The sequence below is a fragment of the Myodes glareolus genome, chromosome 6 (genome assembly GCF_982192425.1).
Source record: "Myodes glareolus chromosome 6, mMyoGla1.1, whole genome shotgun sequence".
NCBI lineage: Eukaryota > Metazoa > Chordata > Mammalia > Rodentia > Cricetidae > Myodes > Myodes glareolus.
The window spans coordinates 86944700-86968466 of NC_142031.1; the positions used below are offsets into that span (position 1 = coordinate 86944700).

At 44.1% G+C, this 23767-nt stretch overlaps 1 protein-coding gene and 1 non-coding gene across 6 annotated transcripts in view; one reads left to right on the plus strand and one right to left on the minus strand.

The window, feature by feature from the left end:
• The first annotated feature begins 4396 nt into the window (after window positions 1-4396).
• On the plus strand, window positions 4397-4500 carry LOC125388336 (U6 spliceosomal RNA). The gene has a single exon (XR_007228203.1). It is a non-coding gene; the product is annotated as a U6 spliceosomal RNA (small nuclear RNA).
• A 2751-nt stretch (window positions 4501-7251) lies between these two features.
• Window positions 7252-23767, minus strand: part of Eml4 (EMAP like 4) — a 123207-nt gene continuing 106691 nt past the window's right edge. For all 5 annotated transcript variants that reach the window (XM_085690974.2, XM_085690973.2, XM_085690977.2 and 2 more), the window contains 6 exons: window positions 23595-23683; window positions 21326-21423; window positions 13703-13790; window positions 13092-13190; window positions 10239-10369; window positions 7252-9832 (listed from right to left, as the gene is read on the minus strand). In XM_085690974.2, the coding sequence (XP_085547100.2) occupies window positions 9374-9832; window positions 10239-10369; window positions 13092-13190; window positions 13703-13790; window positions 21326-21423; window positions 23595-23683 (964 nt within the window). In that variant the 3' untranslated portion in view covers window positions 7252-9373. The remainder of the gene's footprint in view (window positions 9833-10238; window positions 10370-13091; window positions 13191-13702; window positions 13791-21325; window positions 21424-23594; window positions 23684-23767) is intronic.

Sequence of the window (23767 nt, forward strand, 5' to 3'; positions counted from 1 at the left end):
TGTGTGAGTTGGGTGGGGGGAGCAGTAGATAGTTGCTGAGGGAGGGGGCATGCAGGGGCTGCTGGTTTAGGGGCCACTTAAGGCCTTTGACTGTGCCTGATGGCACAGCTCAGCCGCAGCCCCTTTGGGAGGGTGCAAGCGTGGGTTATAGGATGCCTTGCCCCTGGAGGCCGAAGCGAGACACACCTGAATGGCTCTAAGTTCATCTTCCTTTCCCTCCCCGGCTCAGGCCACCAACCCTCCCGTGTTACACGGCAGATTCATTTGAAAATTGAGTTGCAGCTGAGTGAGCTGATGTTGATTTCAAAGTTCACTGGTGTTTAATTAGAACCATCTTGAGACTAAACCGGCTCCAAGGAAATTATTCTGACCGAATAATTAAAGAGAATAAAGGTTAGATTTGTGTTTCTGGTTAAGTCTGTGTTGTAGTCAACACTTCCAAAACATGAATCTCATTAACCTTTCTCGAACCAACGGTAAATTGCTCCCAATGAGCTGTTATTCTAATTAAGGCAGAGTCATTGAGAGGAGCCTTTGTTTCTGGTTGGTGGCTGTGCCAAGTCTCCTTGAAGTGGTCCTTGGGCAATGGTTTTCTAACTTTCTCCATGCTCAGGTGCCTGCAGCTCCCTTCCCTGGGACTTGCTCACAGAGCAATGGGGAGAACTGGGCCTCAGACAGAGGCCACAGGTGTGGCTGAGAAGGTTGAGTTAAAAGTTGCAGGATAGCTGAGGTGGCCTAGGCAAGCTTCCTGGTCTTCTAAGGAGCCCTGCGGGTCAGAGCCTTTGAGGAATGCTCACTGAGTGCTGGTGACCTTGTCTGGGTTGTGAACTAGGAGTGGCGGAGTTAGGCTATAGCAGGAAACGGGCCAAGCCCCTATGTACCTGCTGCAGACTCCCGAGTATGAACATATTTTGTCTTTTCCAAGTTGATTATAGATATGCTGAGTTATAGCAAGTAGCATGCCTATGCCAAGGCAGGATTCCCTAAGGTGAACCTCCAGCCCCTAGAACTCATGAAGCCCGCAGTCCCTCACCTTTGTCCCTGCCCCCTGGCTGGGAGTTCTATTACCCATGTGTCTCAGGCAGGAAAGCAGCTATATACTAGGGACCTTTCCTGACCTTTAAATGAATTATTGTGTGGTGTGTGTGTGGCACACAGGGCAGAGAACAAATGGCAACTTGCTGGAGTTACTCCTACCACGTGACCTTGGGGAAGAATGGAATTGAGTCATCAGGCTGGGGAGGGGGGCGGCGTGACGAAGATCACAACGACAATGGCGGACACAGAACAAAACAGTCTCACCAGCTGAGCTAGCTTGCTGTTTGATTTGTCTTGTTGTTGTTGTTTGTCCAGTGTTTGCAGTGTTTCAGGCCCAGAGGAACCTCTGTGTGGTCTGGATGGGCAGCTGGTGACCAAAACAGGCAGCCTGACTCCATTGGAGAACTCAGCGCCTCCATCTTCCTGCTCAGTGGTAGCTCAGGCCTGGGTTCCAGCGTGCTACCCGCTGACCCAGATACCGGGTCATGAAGCCTTGCCTTCTCTCCTTGACTCTAGCTCCCTGAGATGTCTTTAATTCACAATTTTGTTGTTGTTGTTGCTTTTTTGTTGTTTTGTTTCTCGAGACAGGGTTTCTCTGTAGCTTTGGAGCCTGTCCTGGAACTAGCTCTTGTAGACCAGGCTGGCCTTGAACTCACAGAGATCCGCCTGCCTCTGTCTCCCTCCCGAATGCTGGAATTAAAGGCGCTCGCTACCACCGCCCAGCTAATTCACAAGTTTTATGTGTTTCTTCACGGGACCCCCACCTGTCCTTTTCTAAAGTTCTTCCATGCATAAATCTGGGGTTACCTGGAGATAGGAACCCCAACGGCTAAGGGACTCGTTTCATCTTCACAGTCAGTGCCCCCTAAGGCACACATCATGCTGTTGTCACTGATTCTGCTGTGGGATGGTGGAGACAGAATGAGGACACTTTCTCTGCCCCCCAGAACTCATGGGGTTAGCCTGGTGTCCCCAGCTCTCCAAGGGTAGGGCCAGGGAACAAGAAGGCAAGAGGCAACACTGTTTAAATTTTATATAGCCCTAGGGAAGTAAGTGTATGCTGAGACTGAGGTGAGCACCTGCATTTTGGCCAAGCAGTGAGGGGGTGGGGAAGATTGGTGCTAAAGAGTGGGAGTCAGGCTCAGGTCTGTTCTGGAAACTTCTTGTGGCATGGTGAGGAGAGCTCAAACTCTGGTTGGCAGGCAGCAGATGTGTGCATTGGGGACAGTCACCAATTCCAGTGTTGAGCCCTCAGGGTGATGGATTGGAGAGGAAACAGGCTTGAGGTGAGGCCCGGGAACTACGGGGAACTGGAGGCTGCTCTGCCTGTGTCTACTAGTCGTGTGTCCCTCGGGTATGTGAGTCAGTGGCACAGTGGCTGCGACACTGGAGGAGCAAAGAGCAGTCGCTGAGATCCTCAGGGCGAGGGCACATTCACGAAGTCTCTGGTTTGTACCTGGTTTCCTGAGTGGTTTCTTGGACAACTTCCTGAGTTTAAATTCGTTAATGTTTAATGAAAAACTCAATCATATATCACTTATTTAAAAAAAAAAAGAAAGAAAAGCCTACCTTAACATTTCCCATGGAAACGGTGTCAGTTTTGTTGACTGAATGGCAGCCTCATTACTGGAGCCGTCTGCCTGCTCTCCTGCAGTTCCCAACACTGTGGCCTTCCAGGACAGACGCTCTTGTGCCATGAAGGGGCCCGACTTCCCTGTGCCAGGAATCGATAGCTAATGAAGTCATACCCAGAGGTCTGGCCTTGCCTGAGGAGATGGGGGATAGAGCCCCAATTCTATCTCTCCTTCCTCGTGGGGTCAGAAGCTGGGGCAACTCAGGCAGGTAGCAAGCATTTAACTTCACCTCCACCACCACAGGCAACACATTCACGGGGGCTAATTCCTGGCTAAGTAATTACTGGGTCTTTTTCACTATGGCCAGCAGGCTCGTGCATCACTTAATGGAGATCTGGGTGATTTCTTCCTTATGTGAACAACACAGTAATGTCTACAGACAGCGGTATCACTAGGCAAGATGACATTATGGGATGGGGTGGTATGGTGGGATTGTGGTTAGGTTTTTGTTAGATTCTTCATCGGCCCCCAGCGGAAAGCTGGTCTACTAGGTAGGGGTGTAGGGCTCTGGGATTGTATAAATCCTGTCAAGGGGACTCTAGGTTCTGTTTAGAATTAATTCATCTTCTAAATGGAAATGTCAAGGCCCAGCAAACATGTTTGCTGATGATTCTGGTGATGAGATACACGGGAGCAGCAAACAGCCACATGGAAAGCAGTCACTTGGGAGAAAGCTGCTGGCCTCGCTGTGACGCAGGAGCCTCCTGGGGCTGCTCATCCTAAGTTCCCTTTCAGTTGATCGATTCTGAGCAAAGGTACCCAGCTCAGTGCGGGACCCAGGAGAGCGCGCCTGGGTAGCTTTAGGAGAGGGCTCCAAGAGTAAGAGCGAACAGGGCCTCTTGAAGCAAAAAACAGGTGTTGTGAAGAAAAAGGATGTCCTGCCTCAACAACGGGGCACAGCAAAGGCTGTGTGCCATTTGTTGCAGGGAAGTGAAAACTGCGACAGATGAGGCAAATATCCCTAACTTAAAACGTCTAAATCTGGAATGTTCCAAAACCTGAAACTTTTGAGTACTAAGATGATGGCCCCCAGTGGAAGACTCCACGCCTGATCTCATGTGACAGGTCACTCTCAGGATGCACAGGCATTTAATGCGTGAACCTGCCAGCTGTGTATGTGTATATTTGAAACACATATATGGATTTTATGTTAGACTTGGGTCCCATCCATCGATATCTCATTATGTGATGCAAACAATTAAAAAAAATCAGAGACCCCGTGCATTTTGGGTAGGAACAAGCTAACGTATACCAACTGCTGGCATTGGGATAGACCAGATGAGGCTTGGGTTGCCAAACCTGTGACCTCCTGCTGTCACACCTCAGAAGTCCACCCTCAGGTCCCTTTGTGACCAAAACACAAGAAATTGACGACACCTGTGATGGCAAAGCCACCCAGTTGCACAGTCATCTGAGCTGGGGTAGAGCACACAGGTGCACAGGGTCATAAAGGGCTTTGCTGGGAGTGTAGCTCAGGGAGTTGGCAGAATGCTTGCCTAGCATATACAATGCCCTCAGTTCAACTGCCAACACTATATAAAACAGGCATGGTGGTACATGCCTGCGAGCTCAGCACCTAGCAGGTGCGGGTAGGAGGATCTTTAATGTCATTTTGAACTATAGAGGAAGTTTGAGGACACCCTGGTCTACACAAGACATTGTCTTCAGGGTTTTGTTGTAAAATGGTCCCATGAATGGTATGTTCTCTTCAAAAAATGCAAAAGGGTTGTGCTTGCTTCGGCCGCACACTAAAACTGGAACGATCCAGAGATTAGCACGAGCCCTGCGCAAGGATGACACACAAACGCGTGAAGCGGTCCATATTTTTCTTTTAAAAAAAATCCAAAAGGGGAAAGGTCCCATGTATTTTCTGTTTTAAGTTCATTTTGAAATGAGAGATTAACATGAAGCTTAAAACTCAGAGTCCTGTGATTCCTTCCTCATTTTCCACCAGTGGTGAAACTTTATATAACTGTGTATTAACAGGAAATTGACAGTTACATTTAATTCACAGATGTTTCCCTGTTTAATCTATTCTACCTACCTATCAACCAGTTCTGGGCTTTGATGCCAGGTAATTCACACACACGTTCAAGCAACCACCATCTTTCAAGATACAGTCTTGAAAGAAAAACAAAACACAGGTGAGCACCCCGGTGCCACCCTTTTGTAGCCCCAGCGCTCCTTCACCGTTCCTGGCCACCACTAGTCTGTTGTCTCTTACAAGGTCCTTTTTGACACTGTTGAGTCTGAAGTGAGCCATCACCCATCATCTTCCCATCATCTCCCCGAGTATAATCTGGAGGTGAGATCATGGGATCTGGCCACATGGGCAGAGCCTTCAATCTGTGGCCACTGGCCATCTGTTTAAGTTACTGGTTTCCTCGGTCCTGTCTACTGAATGGTGACAATGGAACTTGGGACTGCTGGCTATCACCACTGGAGCTTCTGTGGGTGGGGGGGAGCACCGAGTGCCTCTGTTAGTCTTCTGGACAGAAAAAGCACTAGGATACAAGTTCAGTAAGCGAGATTCAAGGCAGTGGCTCAGGAAGTGGCAAGTAAGGTCACTAGTCTGTTCCTCTCTGGGTTCCTCTGGCTGGAGCTGAGAGTGGTGAGGCTAGAACAGCACCGGAGAGGGCCCTGCAGCAGGTGAACCCAGCAGCTTACACAGGGAGGTGTGGCCCCTGCAGGAAGTGCTGCAGCCTTTGTGTGTTTGGAAAACACCTGGGATTACTGAAGAACATGGGAAACAAACCTCCATCCACAGTGATTCCCCATCACTGCCCAACATGTTATCTGACTCCATCACATCACAGGCAGCCAAGGGAGCACTGGAGCCTGGGTTTTAGCACAGGGGTGGTGCACCTTGCTGGTCCTCAGGCAGGTCGGTGTGAGTTTGGGGCAATTCTGGGCACGTTCTTCTCCAGCAGGGCCTAGTGGCAGTGACATACATGCAACATGTCTGTAGGCAATGGGCCACACTCCTGGGCAAGGAGACTGTTAGTGGCTCCCTCCTTGTTTCCATCTCCTTTGCAAAATCAGAGTCCTACCCTTGCTGCAGCCTCCTTGTTCCTGTATAGTCTTTCTTGAGCCTTTTAAGCATGTAGTCCTGGCATGACCAGGGCTAAATGAGATTGGGCTTGCTATTTGGCCTTCCTGCCTCGATTCTTCAGCTAAGAGCTCCACAGGGGCTGATGGCTGAGGTGGGGGCGTGGCTTTCCCCAGTGCACTACACATCTCTGCTTAGCCTTTCATTAATGGGTTTGTCTATGAGGTGAGGATGGAGGGGCACGCATGGAATCCTAGCAACCAGGAGGCTGAGACAAGCCATAACGTCAAGGCCAGTTGGGTGCCGTGAGAATGTTCAAAAGCAAAACAAAACACACATATACACAAAATCCCCTCCCAATGTCCCCCCCGCCCCGTTTTTACATAACTGCTGCTTACGTAAGGGCCAGCTCCTGTACGTTTCCTTGCCTCAACACCTTTAATGCCCCTAAAAATCCAACTTAGTTTTCCTTATAGTTTCTTTCCTAGATTTGTTTTTTTAAGAATAATCGTTTCGGGGGCTGGAGAGATGGCTCAGAGGTTAAGAGCATTGCCTGCTCTTCCAAAGGTCCTGAGTTCAATTTCCAGCAACCACATGGTGGCTCACAACCATCTGTAATGAGGCCTGGTGCCCTCTTCTGGACTGAAGAAAGAATACTGTATACATAATGAGCAAATAAATAAATATTTAAAATAAAAAAAAGAATAATCATTTCATTTAGCCAATTTTGGTGCTTCAGGCATTCTGTCCAACTTCAGTTAAGTGGATTTCTTTTTTCTTTTCCTTTTCTGAGACAGGATCTCACTAACCAGCCCTGGCTGGTTATGTAGACTAGGCTGTCCTAGAACTCAAAAGGACTGACTGGGACTGCTTCTGCTTCCCCAGCCCTGGGATTATTAAGGGCGTGTGTCACCATACCTGATGAAAGCCTCTCATGGCTGAGTCTGTGTGAAGGGCTGTGAAGGTGCATCCATCAGAGTTGAGTAAGTTCCCATGAGTACAGATGCCTGTGTAGTCAGCTTATGGCTGTGGTGTGGAGGATGCACATTGCTAAGATATGGGAGGAAAGCAGGGGATGCCAGTTTGTTGAGTGCAAGGCCTTCAAAAGACCAGCAGCAGGAAGCAGCCAGGCCACGAGGGTAACAAGAACCACCAGGACCACCCACTGTTAAACAGCTATGAAACAACCGGAAGCTGCACTGTTCCCTATTAACTGGTGCACACATTAGAACCAGTTTCCTCTAGTGGCATGAGGTTTCCCACTACCAGGAGTGAGTCCACGATAGCAGCCAACAGGCGTCTCCTCCTCCACTGCCATACTTTCTGATATCTGGATCATCACACGAAGTACCAGAATAAACCAATTTAAGACACATGTAAAAAAGACCAAAGAACTGAGTACATGGAGCCTGCCTGTAATAACTTTCAAGGCAGAGGCAGGTGGACTGCCACAAGTTCAAGGCCAGCCTAGGGCACACAACAAGACTGTCTTCAACAACCACCACCAAACAAAAAAAGGCCAAGGAAACATTGATTATCTCATTTTTTAATCTTCAAAATTTTCTGCCATGACATCGGAATGCATGATAGAAATGGCTCATCTTCACATGAAACACTCGGGTTCATTTTCATTCACAAGTTTTTCTAAGAAAACATTTACACAATTCATAATCCCACATCCTTCCAGCCATTATCACAGGTCTGACTGACATGAAACAGTAGTTGCCAGCACAAGGGGCTGGCACGCTGTCTGCACAGGAGTAGTGTCTTTGGAAACTACCACCCAAGAGTATCATGATTATAAATCTCATTGTACATGGCAACCCCAAAGGAGACAGACGACCCCAAATAAAGTCCCTGTGTGTGGAGAGCTGTTTCTCCAGGCACTGAAAGAAATGTACTTTCCCCTCCTAGGATCCTTCTCCAAGGACTCGATTCCACCACCACCACTAACTGGTGGACAGATGCCTGACGCTGTGCTCTCTGCTAGCTGGGTACAGGCTGAACTGAAAGTCAGGTGGCTTAAAATCTCTTCTTTGGAAGAGAGTTACTTTGAGGTGTTTTTTTTCCCTTAATTAAAAAAAATGTTGTAAACAAAAGGAGAGATACATGGACATAAACCTAGACAGAGACTTATACTGCGAACATTTTGAAGTGTGCATCCTATCTAGAGATACACAGGTCTCCACTTGTCCCTCTGCACACACCCTTCCATACAGTGTGTGAGTACAAGTCTCCTAGTGTCCGTGGGAGTTCCCTGGAGCGTTCATATTTCCAAATGATGAATACCTGATATGTGTTACTCCTGAGAAGACACGAGAAGGGAATGACAGTTCTGATGCACTTTGGAATGGCACAATCACGTAAACGTCTGCATACTTAAGACTTCTGAACTTATGAAAAGTTTCTAAACATAATCCAACAACAAAAAAGTATGAAAACAATGTAGCAAGTTAAAAAAAATAAACAGTTTTTTTGTAATCAAAGTATAAACAAACATAGGAAATGCACACTTGTCAGTCATTTAAGTAGGAAACATATTTCAGAAAAATAGTTATCTGACAAAACTTGAAAAAAGCCCCTTCCCCTTGTATACCAACACATGCACTGCCCAAACCCAAGCTAGCCGTACAGGGCTGCAAGGCTCGCAGAGGAAGGAAACGCCCACAGACAGCACATCTGCAAAGGGTGCGCCCTACTAGGCAGAACTGTGACTACTACACTTCTGTAAAAAAGACATCCCTCGGTGTAAGAAGTCTGTATAAAAATTACAACTGAACCAATGAATTCAAGCACCAATTCAACCATTTACACTACTTCTACTGAGGGAACAGATAGTGCTGAAGGCTAGCGAAGGTTAGCAGTCGTCATTACAGTTTGTTTTTTAAAGGCATGCGGCTCTGTTTTATTTTCATTCCCTTGAATGCCAAACCTCAGAGAATGTTCAGGCCAGTAAAGGACTCCTTGGAGGACCCACCATCTCTCAGAATCATGGTTTAATATACATTAAAAGCTCTTCAACAAACCAATGCTTGCTTCTAGGTTAAAGTATCTGTCCACAGAAACTGAGGGCTGTTCTTTTTCTAACTAGAGAAGGCATCTTCTAGAGTACAGCCTCCTGAGCACATCCGGACATCTACTGGTAGTGTAAGAAAATGCAGTATTACAGAAGAAGGCAACACCACCACATTTGGCAAAACTGAAGTTTTCCTTACTTAAAAAGTTCCCATTAGATACTCGCGGGATAGTATCACAGTAAGGTCACTTTCCTGCTTCCTTTTTCTATATCAGGAAAAAAAGGCAGTCTGAGCCAGTAGGAGCACTGGTATTTGTGATGCCTCCGTTGTGTTCAGATAACGATGGGTACAACTGCAGTTCTGTTTCCAGTATTCACACCACACACGGTGATTTCTCAGACACTCACCTGTCAGTCTCCTCTGCTATTTAATTTTGGTTTAGTTTTCAACAGATACCAAACAACCTTTGGTTTACTGTATCTCACAGATGGCAGCTCAGCCTACTGAAGAACACCCAATCACATGGGAAACAAACCTCCATCTACAGTGATTCCCCATCACTGCCCAACATGTTATCTGACTCCATCACATCACATCACATCACAGGCAGCCAAGGGAGCACTGGAGCCTGGGTTTTAGCACAGGGGTGGTGCACCTTGCTGGTCCTCAGGCAGGTCAGTGGCTCCCTGCTTCTCGCTTAACTCACTGGCAGGCTCTTCATCAATCACTGCACCAAGGTCTTCACTGCCCCCCTCGCTCTGCTCCTCGTTGGGATCCACAGTCTGCTCCAGGCTGTTCTCCACAAGCGTGGGTGAGCTGCTCATTCTTTCTTCCTCAACTGTCTCAGTTAACGGTTGGGAAGGAGGCAGTGGAGGAGGGTTACACTGCCTGGCATTTTCAGTGGAAGAGGCAGGGGCTTTGGATGGACCGCTGTCTGTTATGACCTCATTTTGAGGTAAAGATAACTTTTCCACAAGCTTCCACTGAATGATGCTCATATCTTTCCCACCAGTGGAAATTAGGTGACTGTCATTATGAGTAAAACTGACGTTGGTCACGTGGCTGCTGTGTGCACTGTACTTGTGACTGGGAGCCTAGAAAATAAATCAGATGGGAAAATTAAACTCATTCTTTATATGCCTGCTTAGAGCAATGGAGATGACTGGGGAGACCCAGTCAGCTTATGAAAACAGGCTAGTTTAAATTACATCAGATCCTGCAGGATTTTCCTGTTTATTTATATAAAGGCGGAAAGGGCCTGAGATGGCAGTGCACACCTGTAATGGCAGGACCTGGGGGCCAAAGGCAGAAGGGATGCTGTGAATCAAAGGCCAACAAGAGCCTATCACAAGAACAGGACACTATCAATGGTCCAGCCCCTAGTATGAGAAGAGGACAACTGAGCAGGCTGTGCAGCGTATCACCAAGACAGCTGGGGACCCCACAGGTATCTCCAAGCAGAAGGTAAGGCAGCACTGGGCTCTGCTGAGCTGAGCTAACCTTTGCCTTGGAGCACGGATACTGAAACAGGTGAACTTTACAGAAGTCGTCGGCCACAGCTATCACTCTCCTATTGTGGGACCGCACCAGTGCATTGATGTCTGTTCCATCGGATCCTTCTGGCCAGACACCTGGGGAAACAGAGGTGTGAGAAACGAGCCTGCAAACGTAACTGACGGTCCTTACACATACACCCAGACCTCAGGACAGGAGCGCTGGGTAGTGCTAAGAAACTAGCCTGCCCTTTCAAGCTCCGTGAGAGGACAAGTTAGGAGTTACTTGAAGAGAAGAGCACAAGAGGCATAGTCAGCAGAGGGGGCACATGCTCCCTCAGGGAGGCGGACTACATGTCCCCTAAGTGCCAGGTCATACACTGGTCTAGTGTGTTATCCCACAGAACTTTCTTGTTTTCAAAAAGAAGATATAACAATTGTGTTTTCAAAACAACTTACCAAATGTGCTAAGCGAGCTCTCTGAGGGTGGTGATTACGGTCAGAGTAAGGGACAAGCTCCAGTTAGATCAGACTGAACTGTGGAACATGGCTGACCCCTATATTGGAGAACTTCTGTTTTGAAGGTGTATGAGGGTTTGTTTGCACATGCACACCACATGTGTGTTTGGTGACCACAGAAGTCAGAAGAGGGCATATGATCCCCCGGAACAGAACCACCATTGTGAGCCACAGTGGGAGCTTGGGAATCAAACCTGACCCACCTTTCTAGTCCTGAGAACAAACGCATTTCGAGGGGAGATGGTAGGTTTGTTAAAAATATTGTGTGGGTGTACAGGGAGGGACATGCAAATCCAGGAGAATGCTGGGAGTCTTACTCTATTGCTCTCTGCCACAGGGCCAGTCTTTGTGTGGTGGAGACGGCACAGCGGCTAAGCACTTACTGCCTTTGCAGAAGTGCTAGGTTTGGCCCCTCCCTATACCTGGATGGTGGATCACAACCATTCTCAACTCCAGTTCCACAGGATTCAATCAATGTCCTCTGGCCTCAACAGCATGTACATGGCACACTTACATACATGCAAGCAAAACACCTTTTACATATAAAATAAATCTTTTTTTTTTTTTAAAAAAAGGCTTTCATGGAACTGAAAACATTGTTTTTGCTAGAACCACTTGCCAACAAACTCCCAAGATCTGCCTGTGCAGGATCCACAATGTTGGGGTTACAGGCATGTTTATAACCATGCTCAGGTTTTTAGTGGGTGCTGGAAATTCAAACGGAGGTCTCCATGTTTAGCCTGTACCCACAGAACCATCCCCTCGGCTCTATCTGTACCCATGGAACCATCCCCTTGGCTCTATCTGTACCACGGAACCATCCCCTCAGCTCCCTCTGTACTACGGAACCATCCCCTTGGCTCTATCTGTACCACGGAACCATCCCCTCGGCTCCCTCTGTACCACGGAATCATCCCCTCGGCTCCAGCTGTACTCATCCATCCCCTCAGCTCCCTCTGTACCACGGAACCATCCCCTCGGCTCCAGCTGTACTCATCCATCCCCTCAGCTCCTCAAATCTATGTGATTTGAGACAGAGTCTCTACCTAACCCTGAAGCTCAGATTCAGTCAGGCTGGCCACTGAGAGCCTTCAGGGACCCCAGTCTCTACCTGTTTAGTGAGGGGATTGTAGGTTCATGCTAGCTGCAACTCTGAACTTGGGTCTTCTTGCTTCCCTTATAAACACTTTGCCAAATAAGCCATCTCTTCAGCTCTTTAATCCCCAAATTTTATCTTTAAAACACCTTAATATTTTAACAGATGGTACTAGGACTACTGAATACCCACAAGCAAAAAAGCACATGTTCCTCACAAGTCACAGGACCCAGCAATGCCACTCTGGAGTGTATGCACACCCAAGAGAAAGGAAACCTTGTCCATAAAAACTGTCCATGTGCACAGCATCATTTTAATAGCAAAAGAGTAGAAACAGTCTACCCGAGGAAGAGATGAACAAAATGGAGTCTATGCTGTTCATACAGAAGGGCATCACAACTGTAAGGAGGACTGATATATGCCGTACCCAGATGACTCTTACTCACTGGACCACAGTTGCATGTGTCCGTTTATATGAACTATCCAGAATAGGGAAACTGACAGAAAGCAGATGAGCGTAGTGTTGCTAGGTTTGGGTAAAGTAGTGCTTCTCAATCTTCCTAACACTGCATCCCTTTAATACAGATCGCTCTGTTGTGGTGACCCCAACCATAAAATTTCGTAACTAATTTTGCTACTGTTATGAATCGTAATGTAAATATCTGATATGCGACCCCATGAAAGGGTCATTTGACCCACAGTTGAGAACCACTAGGGTAGAGGGAGAGATGGGTGGTGACTAATGGTAGTGTCTCTTTAGGGGTGAGGAAAATGTTGCAAGACCAGAGCATGATAAATTTTATGATTGTGGGCATAAGAAAACCATTGATTTGTACACTTTAGGTAAACTGTACAATATGTGAATATGCTCTCAATAAAGCTGCTATTTCAAAAAAGTCTTACTAATTTGAAAGCTTTAAATCCACCTGGGAAACACTGGAAGCTAATTTACTCGATTGCGTCAACCCCTTTCCTTGAGACCAAAACTGTGGGGTTCTGCAGAGAACGAATCTCACATTGGTTTAATCAATACATTTAAGTTTTCTGAATCTGAAATTAGGGGTCTTACTATGTAGTCTTGGCTGGTCTCGAACTCTCAGAGATACACCTACTCTTCTGCCTTCCAAATGCTGAGGTTAAAGGTGCATGCTAACACCTTCCATTTATTGATTTACCCAGTAAACATGGGTAAAAAGGTCCCTCCTTCCCTCCCCCACCCCTCACACTTAGCCGTGATATTCTTACCAAAGACTTGGAAGCCTAGCACACAGGTGTATGTTGTCCAGTCGATGTCCTTACAATCTGACCGGTTCCTGATCAGTTTGCAGCCATTCTCAATGTCCCCTTTAGAAATTAGAAACGGAGTGTAATCACAGTGCTGTGTACAAATGTATCTGAAAGTGAATCTTGATTCACACTAGTCACGTTTACTTGTATTTATAATCCATACACTGAAAAACATTAAGATACATTTAAAAGGGAAAAGAAAGTATGTAATAGGACCTTACAGAATTACAAAGTGTTTCCCATGGTGCTTTATTCTTTTCTCTGGAAGCATAAAGGCTCACCCTAACATTCTCCCTACCTCTAGAGAAAGCTGTTAAATGAAACCATTCAGAGCTGCAGCAGTTTCACAGAAAAATATCTCATGGCAACATCTGCTGTCAGTTCTGCACCATTAAACTAACACATTGCTTTCTTGGACAGAGAACAGCATGTGAGCCTCATTACTTAGCCTGGGGTAACGTGTGCTGTTAACTTAGAGGCCTGCATACACTCTTCACTGTTCACATTCCATGCAGCCTTCATAACACAGGCAAACATGTCTGAGCCCTTAGACGATTGCTCATACTTACAGTATAGTATCTCGTAGTCGCCTGAGTTAGACATTATATGCTTATTGTCTGGGGACCAGTCAAGATGTGTGATGTAGCTAGAATGTCCCTAAGAAAAGATTAATAAAGGAAGCATTTAGAGTTCTGAATGACAGTTTAATAATTTGCTAACAGTGCTTTCTTAGCACCTCTGTGCTAGGACTCCTAAGGGATGGGGACAGCATCAGGGCCTGCAGAACCAAGAGACCCAGAGCAGGTTCTTCGGGTCTTTTCACCCCATCCTGTTAGAAGGCGAGGATGCAGGAAGACACCAGTGATACACTAAGAATTTGGGCAGGGTTGTGGAGTTCACAGGGCTTCGCACAACAGAACACTATAAAGTGCTTTGGACCTGGTGACACCTGCTGTCTCTATTTACACACCAGAACCAAGTAGGTACTAACTCTTCTAGAAAATTCCATCTCAGAGCACCGTGCCCTCAAGCATGCCTTCAACCCACTCACCATATGGCCCTACTGGAGTGACACCAGCCTTGAGAAGAAGTTTCTGTTACAGACTATGCACATAGACGTTTTCCTGGGCTGTGTATGGGCCCTATAAATAGTCAGAGTGGAACTCTTCTAGGCAAATTCTGAACTCCAAAGAATGTTCTGGGTAGGGGAAAGTGACCCAACACTGCATTCCTGTGGAACAGCTGGACCCAAGTTAATCATCTTGATTCTTCAAAACTTTCCTTAAATAGGAAAACAGTGATCTTTTGCTGCTTAGATTTTATTGACACTGGAAATCAAAACAACAAAACTACTAAATGCTTAACCATTTACATGTAAGCATTTGATATTCCCAATAAACCATTTCAGGTATGTCCTACCGATCTTATGATTTATCAAAGCTGACATACACATACTCAGTTGTTTCATTTGCCTAATTTTGTACTTTTGGAATTAAAAGCCTCCTGCTTACATAGTTTGAAGTTAATAAACTCAATGTGTCTCAGATATAGTTTTTAATGACTCACAAGCTTCTCAATTACTCCAGTCTCCTAAAGCCCAATTAAATATGTCCCAGTGTATACTGGCAATTCCGTATCGCTTGCCTGGGTGTCCTACTCAAATACTGTCTTTCCCAAACTACGTGTAGCTCTGGGTGACAGAAAGACTTAGTGGAGGGGTGTCTTTGTTCTTGTTCATATCCTCTCTGCATTAGAAGTGTAATGTGGTTTGAATTCAATCACCTAAAATGATGTTGGGCATGGAAGCAGCACACGATTGGGATGCAGCAGAAGGAGAAAAGAACTTCTGTGTCTGAGTGATGTGCTGGATCAAACCTAGGGCCTGGGACATACTAGGCAAATTGATTTCTTCTAATGACCATTGATTTCTTCTAATGACCTCTTTTAAATAAGTCTATATCACTAATTCTTAAAGCTAGTAGAGTGCTATGTACAATCTGGTATAGTAATATCAAAACATATCACTCTGCTGAAACCTGAGTCAGTTTCATGGTTTACTTTCTTTGAGATTTCTAGGAAGTTTAGACCAATCAGGACACAAATCAACAGATAGTCAATGGTCACAATACAAAGAGCTAAATAATACTTTGTTCTGAAAGAGAAAAGGTATTCTGCTGAATGATTTCTAGTGTAAGAACCACTCCTATTCTGTTTCTGGAATGAGAAGCATTGTGTGGTAAGGGCTAAAATGTGACTAAAAGAGGAAACAATAGATGTAACCCTTTTATCCCGGCTTCTAAGGTCTGACCCCTGACACATCTGAACCCAGTTCTTCAACTGGAAACCAGCTTATTCCCACACTTGCAGGGTGAGGGGCATGAACGTGGTTAGAGTGGTCAGAACGAGAGGCTGTGATAAATGAGCCACTGCTGTGGATTCTTTATTTTGTTAAAATTCAGAGAATGAAGTTGCATAGCTAATGCCTTCTTCAATACTTTTATATGCTAAAATTTTCAAATTTAAATGCCCGTATTCTAGTCCTAGGATCTGACTTAACAAATCAAAGAGCACCTAGAAGAGGGACTAAACAGTAAATATCAAAATTTAGAAATCAAAATGTGTAGAAGTTTTAGAAATAATGAATTTTTAAGTAGATAGGGATAAACTTCCGTAAGATTATGAAAGATATTTGAGGTAAAACTAAACAAAACAATTTAGGTGTGATAGTTCAGTCCGTGATCCCAGTACCTGGGAGGCTGAAGACAATCTGGGCTTTAGAACAAGACCTTGTCTCACACCCACTCTAAAGAGGGGAAATAAGCTTCACTGAATAGAAGAGCAAGCTCATGGAGACCTCTGGGAATAAAACCCCAAGAAGTAAGAGCCATCATGGCTCCCACGCCAGCAAGTCTAGTGCCCAAGCTGACTGTAAGTAAGAAAGTGCTGTTTATTTCTAGATTCAGGTCAAGATGGTGGGCAGAAGGATAGAAACAGAAGCAATTGTAGATAGGGCTCACCCATGTCTGGGGTCGAGGGATCTGAACCAAGAGCTATAATAGCAGGACCTTGGATATAGGTATGAACTGCTCGCCTTCTGATTACATGCTGGCTTCTCAGGCAATTTCCTTACTAAAAGGGAGGCATGTACTGGCTATAGGATACTCATGTTCCACCCTCTGGGCATTATATTGTTTGATGAGGCTTGCTCACAGAGAATAAACCTGGCTGGCCAGTGGAAACTGGAATTAGTGCCCTTAGCAGTTACTGTGCTCGTGGTAAACTCGTATTTGACAGACCAGCTTTGGAAGAGTGTGGTGATTTGAGTGCAAATCTAAAAACGGACTGCATCAGTCATTAGGGACACTTGAGCCAGCCTGCTGCCTTCTACTAGGGAGCCCTGCTCTGCATTCTTGTGTAGCCCCATCTTCTAAAATAACGTTTTCATACATAGGACACCATAAGAAGGGCAGACTGCAACCTCTCAGCACTGGTTGGAATCTATTGCTGCGGCGTTTCCTAAGGAGTCTCCGTCTCTTCCTTCAGCTACATTAGTCACTTAAATGTTAGGCCTCAGGCAGTCCAACAAGCAGTCCATAGACTGCAGAAATGAGTTCAAGATGGACTATAGAAGAATTTCCAGCAGAAGGAAAGAAGCCAGCATCCCTTAGGAGCTTGAGAGTCTGGTTCCTGTCTGCCAGTAGTCGTTTCCCTTACCTACCAGAGCCCATGCTGCCCCAGGCTCCCTCAGTCCCCTATTCTTTACCCCTAGTGGCTATTCTCTCACTAGTTCCTTTCTTGTAATCGCTCCTGTTCTCCCCGGCTATGCTGTCTTCTTGCTTTCCCACTTCCAGTCTGCTTTCTCTCTTAAGCACAATAAAAACCTTTCCCTTAGCCATACCACGGGAAATTTCTTTACAGCACCCCTTGCAGTAAAGCAGGAAAATGACTGACAGTAGGGAGCAGCATTCACATTTGAATTCTGAGCAGTTCTGCGAAGTATGAACTTTTAAGATCTCCAATTTTATGAACATACGATTCAGGGAAGTTAATTAACTTGCCTCAAGTCACAAATCAGGTGGAAGAGCCAGCAATGCCCTGTTTGTCCTTTCTAATAGCAGAAAACAGATTCTAAGCAACAGAGATTCTGAGACCAGCTGGTGGATGTGGAAAGAGAAGTGACAGCAAGAAGCAAAGCTCAAGAACGGAAGGCAGTTAAGCCAAGTAGACAGGCCTTTCCTTGTAGCCTCAAACTGCACTGTACACACAAACAGTTCCCGACTATCTCATCATTATACTTTTAAGTACTCATTAAAGATAAAAGCTGCCTAATTACAGTAGGACAAGTCCCATGAAATTAACCAATTTGTCGTTTCCCAACATTTCCAAGGGCATTCTTATCATCAAATCTTATATACTGCTGTTTCTCTTCTGGGTGAATTGCATGGTAGTGCATAATATAATAATAACACAGTGACAAGTCTGAGGAATATGACCATTGCAGTCTGCCCTCTACGAAAACTTTACGTTCTAGATTTGCCATGATGTCAAGACAACCAAATGTTAATTCATTTACGGTCTATTTTCCTCATCTGCAAAAGGAGTACTGAGACAATAAGCAAGTTCCCCATACAGCAACCAGCTATAAAGCTATATTCCATCTGTGTGTGGCAGAGTGTACACCTATAAACCCAGTACTCAACTGACACCAGTCTGGGCTACATTATAAGACCCTGCTTCAAAACCAATAAAACAAACAAAATACAGATTTTATAACATTAAGTCCTATTTTACACACCCTATTTATTAAGACTTGGGACCTTTTTATTTTTGCTGAAGAGGTTATAACTAAAAGATAATTTAAAGGGGCTTAAGAAATGGGTCAGTGGTTAAGAGCTACTCCTCCAGAGGACCCAGGTTCAATTCCCAGCACCTATATGGCAGCTCACAACTGTCTATAATTCCAGTTTCAGGGAATTATACCTTCACACCAAATGTGCATAATTAAATAAATTACTTTAAAAAAAGATAAAGTTGGGCCAGAGAGATAGCTTTGTGGGTATAAAGGTGCTTGCCATGCATACTAGGCAGCCTGTGTTCCCCACTGGATTCCCATGCGAAGCTACCATCTGACCTCCTCATGCACACTGTGGTATATGCACTCACACAAGTCCTGGGCATAATAATACATAAAATAATTTGAGGCCCACTAGGGTAAATCTTAGTTATCTTAAAAATAATTCTCATGGTGAAATACTTTTTTCTTTATTTGCATGTGTGCGTGCAGATGTTCTTGTGTGTACACATATACATGAAGGACAGAAGACAACCTCACATGCTGTCCTCACTGGTCTGGAACTCACCCAATAGGCCAGGCTGGCTAGTCAGTGAATTCCAGTGATCTGCCAGTTTCTGCTCCCTCTGTGCTGGGATTACAACCTAGTACCACCATGCCCAGTTTTTTATTTTTTTAAACAAAGGTTCTGGGCTCCAAAGGTCGTAAGGCAAGCACTTTCCCAGCTGAGCTGACTCCTACCCTCTCAGTGGACTACTTCCTTTTATCTTTGTTTTCTATACTACTCCATACTACAGACATTAAGTTGATAAATTAATTAAAAGTGTAAATAGTGATTTGTAATTATTTCCAAAGCAAACAAAAACCATTTGTTAAGTTCTACAAGTAACTCAGATGGCTTGTTGACTGGTGTATAAACGGACTGGTCTGAGTGCACAGTATAAAACATACAGAGCAGCAACAAACAGAGCTCTTCTCTCAAACATTATTTTTGCTCATAGAATCTGAACCTTGTTTTTTTTTTCTGAAACAGTGTTATCACATAGACCTGGCTGGTCTTGAACTTGTGGCCAACGTTTCTGCCTCCAGAGTGCCAAGATTACAGGTCTATGCCACCAAGCTTAGCCAAACTGAAAACTCCTAATGTGAATATTCAAAATGCTTCAAAATCTAAGATTTATAATCTCACTGACGGGTGGGTCAAAACACAAGTGTAGTAAACATACTGTAAAATTACCACTGGGCCATGTGCATAAGAAACAAACAAACTCAGGGTTTATACTTCAATCTTGATCCCAAGACCTCTTATTTCCAAAGTCAAAAAAGCTGAAATCTGAAACACTTCTGGTCCCAAGCATTTTGAATAAAGGCTATTCAATCCATATATAATAAGTATAATAAATTTCAGTCCCATACCATGTATGTTTATAAGAACTAACTCTTTTATTTGCGCCACCCAAGTGAATTGTTTTATCAAGACAACGAAAGGATTTGTGCCACCATACCAATTCATCACGTCATTTGCTAATTATGAATAATTTCCTAACATACACACTAAGTTACTTCATTTTGGATGAAGATAATATGCACAAATTATTGAGCATTTCTATGCCAGGACCGATCCTCAGGTCTTTATGCACATTCAACTCTTTTCTTTTGTATGTGGAGTATGTATATATGTGTCTAGAGGTCAGAGGAGGACATCAAGTGTACACCTTGTCCTTGAGAGAGGGGATCTCTCGTGTAATGTGGAATGAGGCTGGCAGTCAGTAGATCACAGTGATCCTCTAGTCTCCACACCACAGCACTGGATTACAGGCATGTGCATCCATGCCCAGCTTTTTATGTGGGTGCTCGTAATTCAAATTCAATTCGTATGCTTGCACGGTAAACACTCTTATTTCCTCAGCCCTGCATTAGCTCCTTTAATTCTGTGAAGTGGAAACTACTACCACCCTCACTTTGTAGGCGAGAAGACGGAAGTAGAAGGTTAGCGCAACTGTGGAAGCAGTGCCAGGGGTTGGGATCCAGTTTGTGTGTCTGGAACCACCAAGGCTACAATCTACATTCCTTATTCTGTGTGGGACTGAACCTAGGGCCTCAGACATACTGGCAAGTACTCTATACTGAACTACAGCCCCACCCCACTTCAGTTATAAGTATTTGTTTTTGTCTTTTTCTTTTTGGCTCTTGCTGTTTCTGACTACCCTGGCTGCTGGGAACTTGCAATGACTCTTGCATCTCTGTCTCTTGAGTGCTGGGACTGGGATTACAAATGTGTGTTAACGAGCCTGGCAACTGTATTTTTTGAGGAAATGGAACACATTTTCCAGATATTCCTGGTGCCTAAGCAATTTCTCTAGTTAGAGCTGAGTCCCCTACCAAACAGTAAATATGTTGCTTGTTTATAGAATTTAATTTTCATATTAAAAAGATAACCTACTACTTTCAAAAATGGGTAAACAAATCTCAGAAAATATGTTTCTGCTAACTTCCTTAAATGCAGATATCTCTGAAATTATTCCATTTTAGAGGCAGGTGATATAGGATATTGTAGGGTTATTGGGGACGGGTGGAAGCATGGGACACTGAGCTAAAAAATTTCCCACAGCCAGGTGTGGTGACCACACCTTAATCCTAGCACTTCTGGAGACAGAGGCAGGGCACATCTCTGTGCATTTGAGGCTAGTCTTGTCTACATAGCAAGTTCAAGGGCAGACAGGGTTATGCAGAAATATCTTTTATCAAACATAAAAATAGCTTGAACAAACTGCCTTCATACTAATTAGAGACGCAAATATTGAGCTGACATGTAAGGGGATAGAAACCTTTCCAGAACACACAGCTGTAGCCTACAAACCAGTAATTACAATTTTCTTTTTAAAAATTTATTTAATTATGTGTATGGGTATGTGCTGTGTCCACAGAGGTCAGAAATACTGGATCCCCTGGAGCAGGAGCTACAGGTGAAAGGGAGCAGCTCATTGTGGGTGCTAACAAACTCGGTCCTCTGCAAGAGCACACTCACGCTCCTTTCTACTGAGACACCTCTCCAGGTCTCCCCCTCTCTTTTTTTTTTTTTTTTTTTTTTTTTAAATTTGAGATAGGGTCTCAAATATCCTAGGTTGGTATCAAACTTATTAGGCAGCTGAGGATGACCCTGAACACTGATTCTCTTGCCTCCATGTGCCACAGTAGCTAGTTTGTAAGGTACTGGGGAGCAAGGCAAGGGACCCATGCATTCTGATACAGGGATTCTCAGTTCACAGAAATAGAGTAGAGTTTACAGCACATAACAGGAGGAAACAAGTTACATCAAAGTGAACACTTAATTCTCTTTTTTATAGAATACAATTTCTCAGTTACTTTGTAACTTAGGTCATTCTACTTTGCTACTTACAGTGCACTTTCCATATCTGCTATATTTTCTTGCATTTTCTGAGACTGAGTAGAGGTAAATGAAGTTGTCATGAGATCCTACAGCCAGGAGAGTACCATCTAGAATTAAACAAAAAAAAGGTGTTTACTGGGAAAATGTCTGCATGTATTGCTACCTTACTGATTCTATTAAAAATGTTAGATCTCATCAATTTAACTGTTATTTGGCATTTTACAAACAAATCCAATCACTTCACATTTCCTAAAATCAAATAACCTACCTAGTCCAACACAGAATCCCTCCTTGAAAACACTCTCTAGTCTTGTCCCCTTGTAGGCGCTAGAGGCTGGGTTCAGAGCAATTTCCCTGCATCTACTGGTGGAAGCACACAGTGTCCATGCAGTGAGCTAAGCACGTACAGTTGCACATCTAGGCAGTACATCTGCTCTTACCAATTACATGGCGAGTCTTCTTGGGAAGGGATACACTACACTCTAGTTCTGTATCTCTGGTTGGAACTACCACTATGCTAAACAAGTAACAACTGGTCAAACTCCACTGATCTTTTGATTTTAAATGCTACAATTCATAGAGGTTGTTATTCCAGCATTAAAAACAAACTAATAAAAACAAAACAGGAAACTCTGCTGCTTCAAAATGCTTCTTCTGGGGCAGGCAGGATGGGTCGGAAGGGAAAGGTATACACTGCCACGCTTGACGACTTGTCTTCCATCCTAGGAACATGTGGTAGAAGGATAGAACTAACTTACAAAAGTTGTTCTCTGACACATGTGCACATATAATACATGTGAAAAACCAACACCTAAAACAACAACAGAAATCAAACTGATTTTTTTCTAGGATTTTGCATCCTGGTAAATATGCATTTTTCTCCCCATATTCTGTGCTTCTTTTGAAACAATAAAGAATCAAACATTTTTTCTTTACTCTTGATCCGACAGCTATGAGAATCTACTTTCCGGGCCAAAGCAGCAGCTCCCTGATGAAGAGTCTGCCTATCATGAACACGGAGGCCTGGTTTCAACTGCTAGCACTACAAAACAAAAACAAAACAAAAAACCCAAGAAAAACCAAACAAACAACAAAAAAACCAAACAAAACCCACCAACCCAAAAATGTTCAAATGTAAGAAATTCCAGGTCTGCATTCCTATAATCCCAGTTCTTCCAAGAGGCAGGAGAATTGTGAATTTCAGGCCAGCTTGGGAAAGACTATGCCTCAAAAAAAAGTGAGACTAATTCTAGAAAAGAATATAAATCAAACTACGTAAACAGTAACAACAGCAAAGTGCTGGAATGTTGTGAAACATTTTGAATAAAATACAAAGAACTACTCAAAGCTGAATGAATTATAGAAATTTTTTTGCAGTGAATTACTAATTATTTTATTGAGTAACAAACAATTATGATGATGGAACTCAAAGCAATGCTAACTAGAGAAATGGTATTAGTAACCAGAGAAATGATATTAGTGTGCGTTCTGGCTATTTCTTCTACAGCTTTTTTGGCAGCGCCAAGGACTGAACCCAAGGAGTTCTATTACTGAACTCCATTCTCCACTGCTTATATCTTTTTATACACAAAGGAAAGGTTGCTAATTAGATGTAACATTTAGCTGTTGAGCGATATTTGTATATGGTGTGAAGATGTATTGCTGTGATTAGTTTAATAAAAAGCTGAATGGCCAATAGCTAGAATGAGAAAATAGGCAGGACTTCTGGGGAGAGAGAGGAACTAGAGATGAAGTAGGGTATGTGAGAGATGCCAGTGAAGAGAGACCTGGAAGGAGTTGGACATACAGAATGAAAGAAAAGTAAAAAGCCACGTGGCAGAACATTGATGAATAGAAACAGGTTAAATTAAGTTATAAGAGTTAAGAGTTAGGGAACAAGCCTAAGCTAGTAAAGGCCAAGATTTCATAATTAATAAGTTTCTGTAGCATTATTTAAGGTTGGGCAGTCCCAACAAGAACGTACTACTACATTCAGCTTAATATATAAAGATTCTGGTGTATAAAGTATGATTGGCTGTGCTGTTTCTAACAGTTACTGCATGACAACTGCAGTTAGAATGACAGTTCATTCTAAATCCATGCTTGCTTGATCTTCACTACGCTGTCTAATTGTTCAGGTTTCTTATAGTTTTCAGTAGTGGAATTAATCTGATGTTCAGGGGAATGTCACAACTCTTAAAAGAGGGGGAGTGAACCTCATCAACAAGTAAATGTGATGTCAGCAGTGCGTATCAAAGGGAAGGGAAGGACTGCCCACCTACTGAGTAGCGCATCACGGAGAGCTGCTCGTTCCCATCGGTGTGGATGGACACGAGATCTCTTGTTTCTGCATCCAGAACAAACCACCTGTTTAGGAAGGAAAGAAGGGAAAAATAAAAACTGCCTTCAGACATAAACATTTACAGGAAAAGGTAGTTGACTTTTTCTACA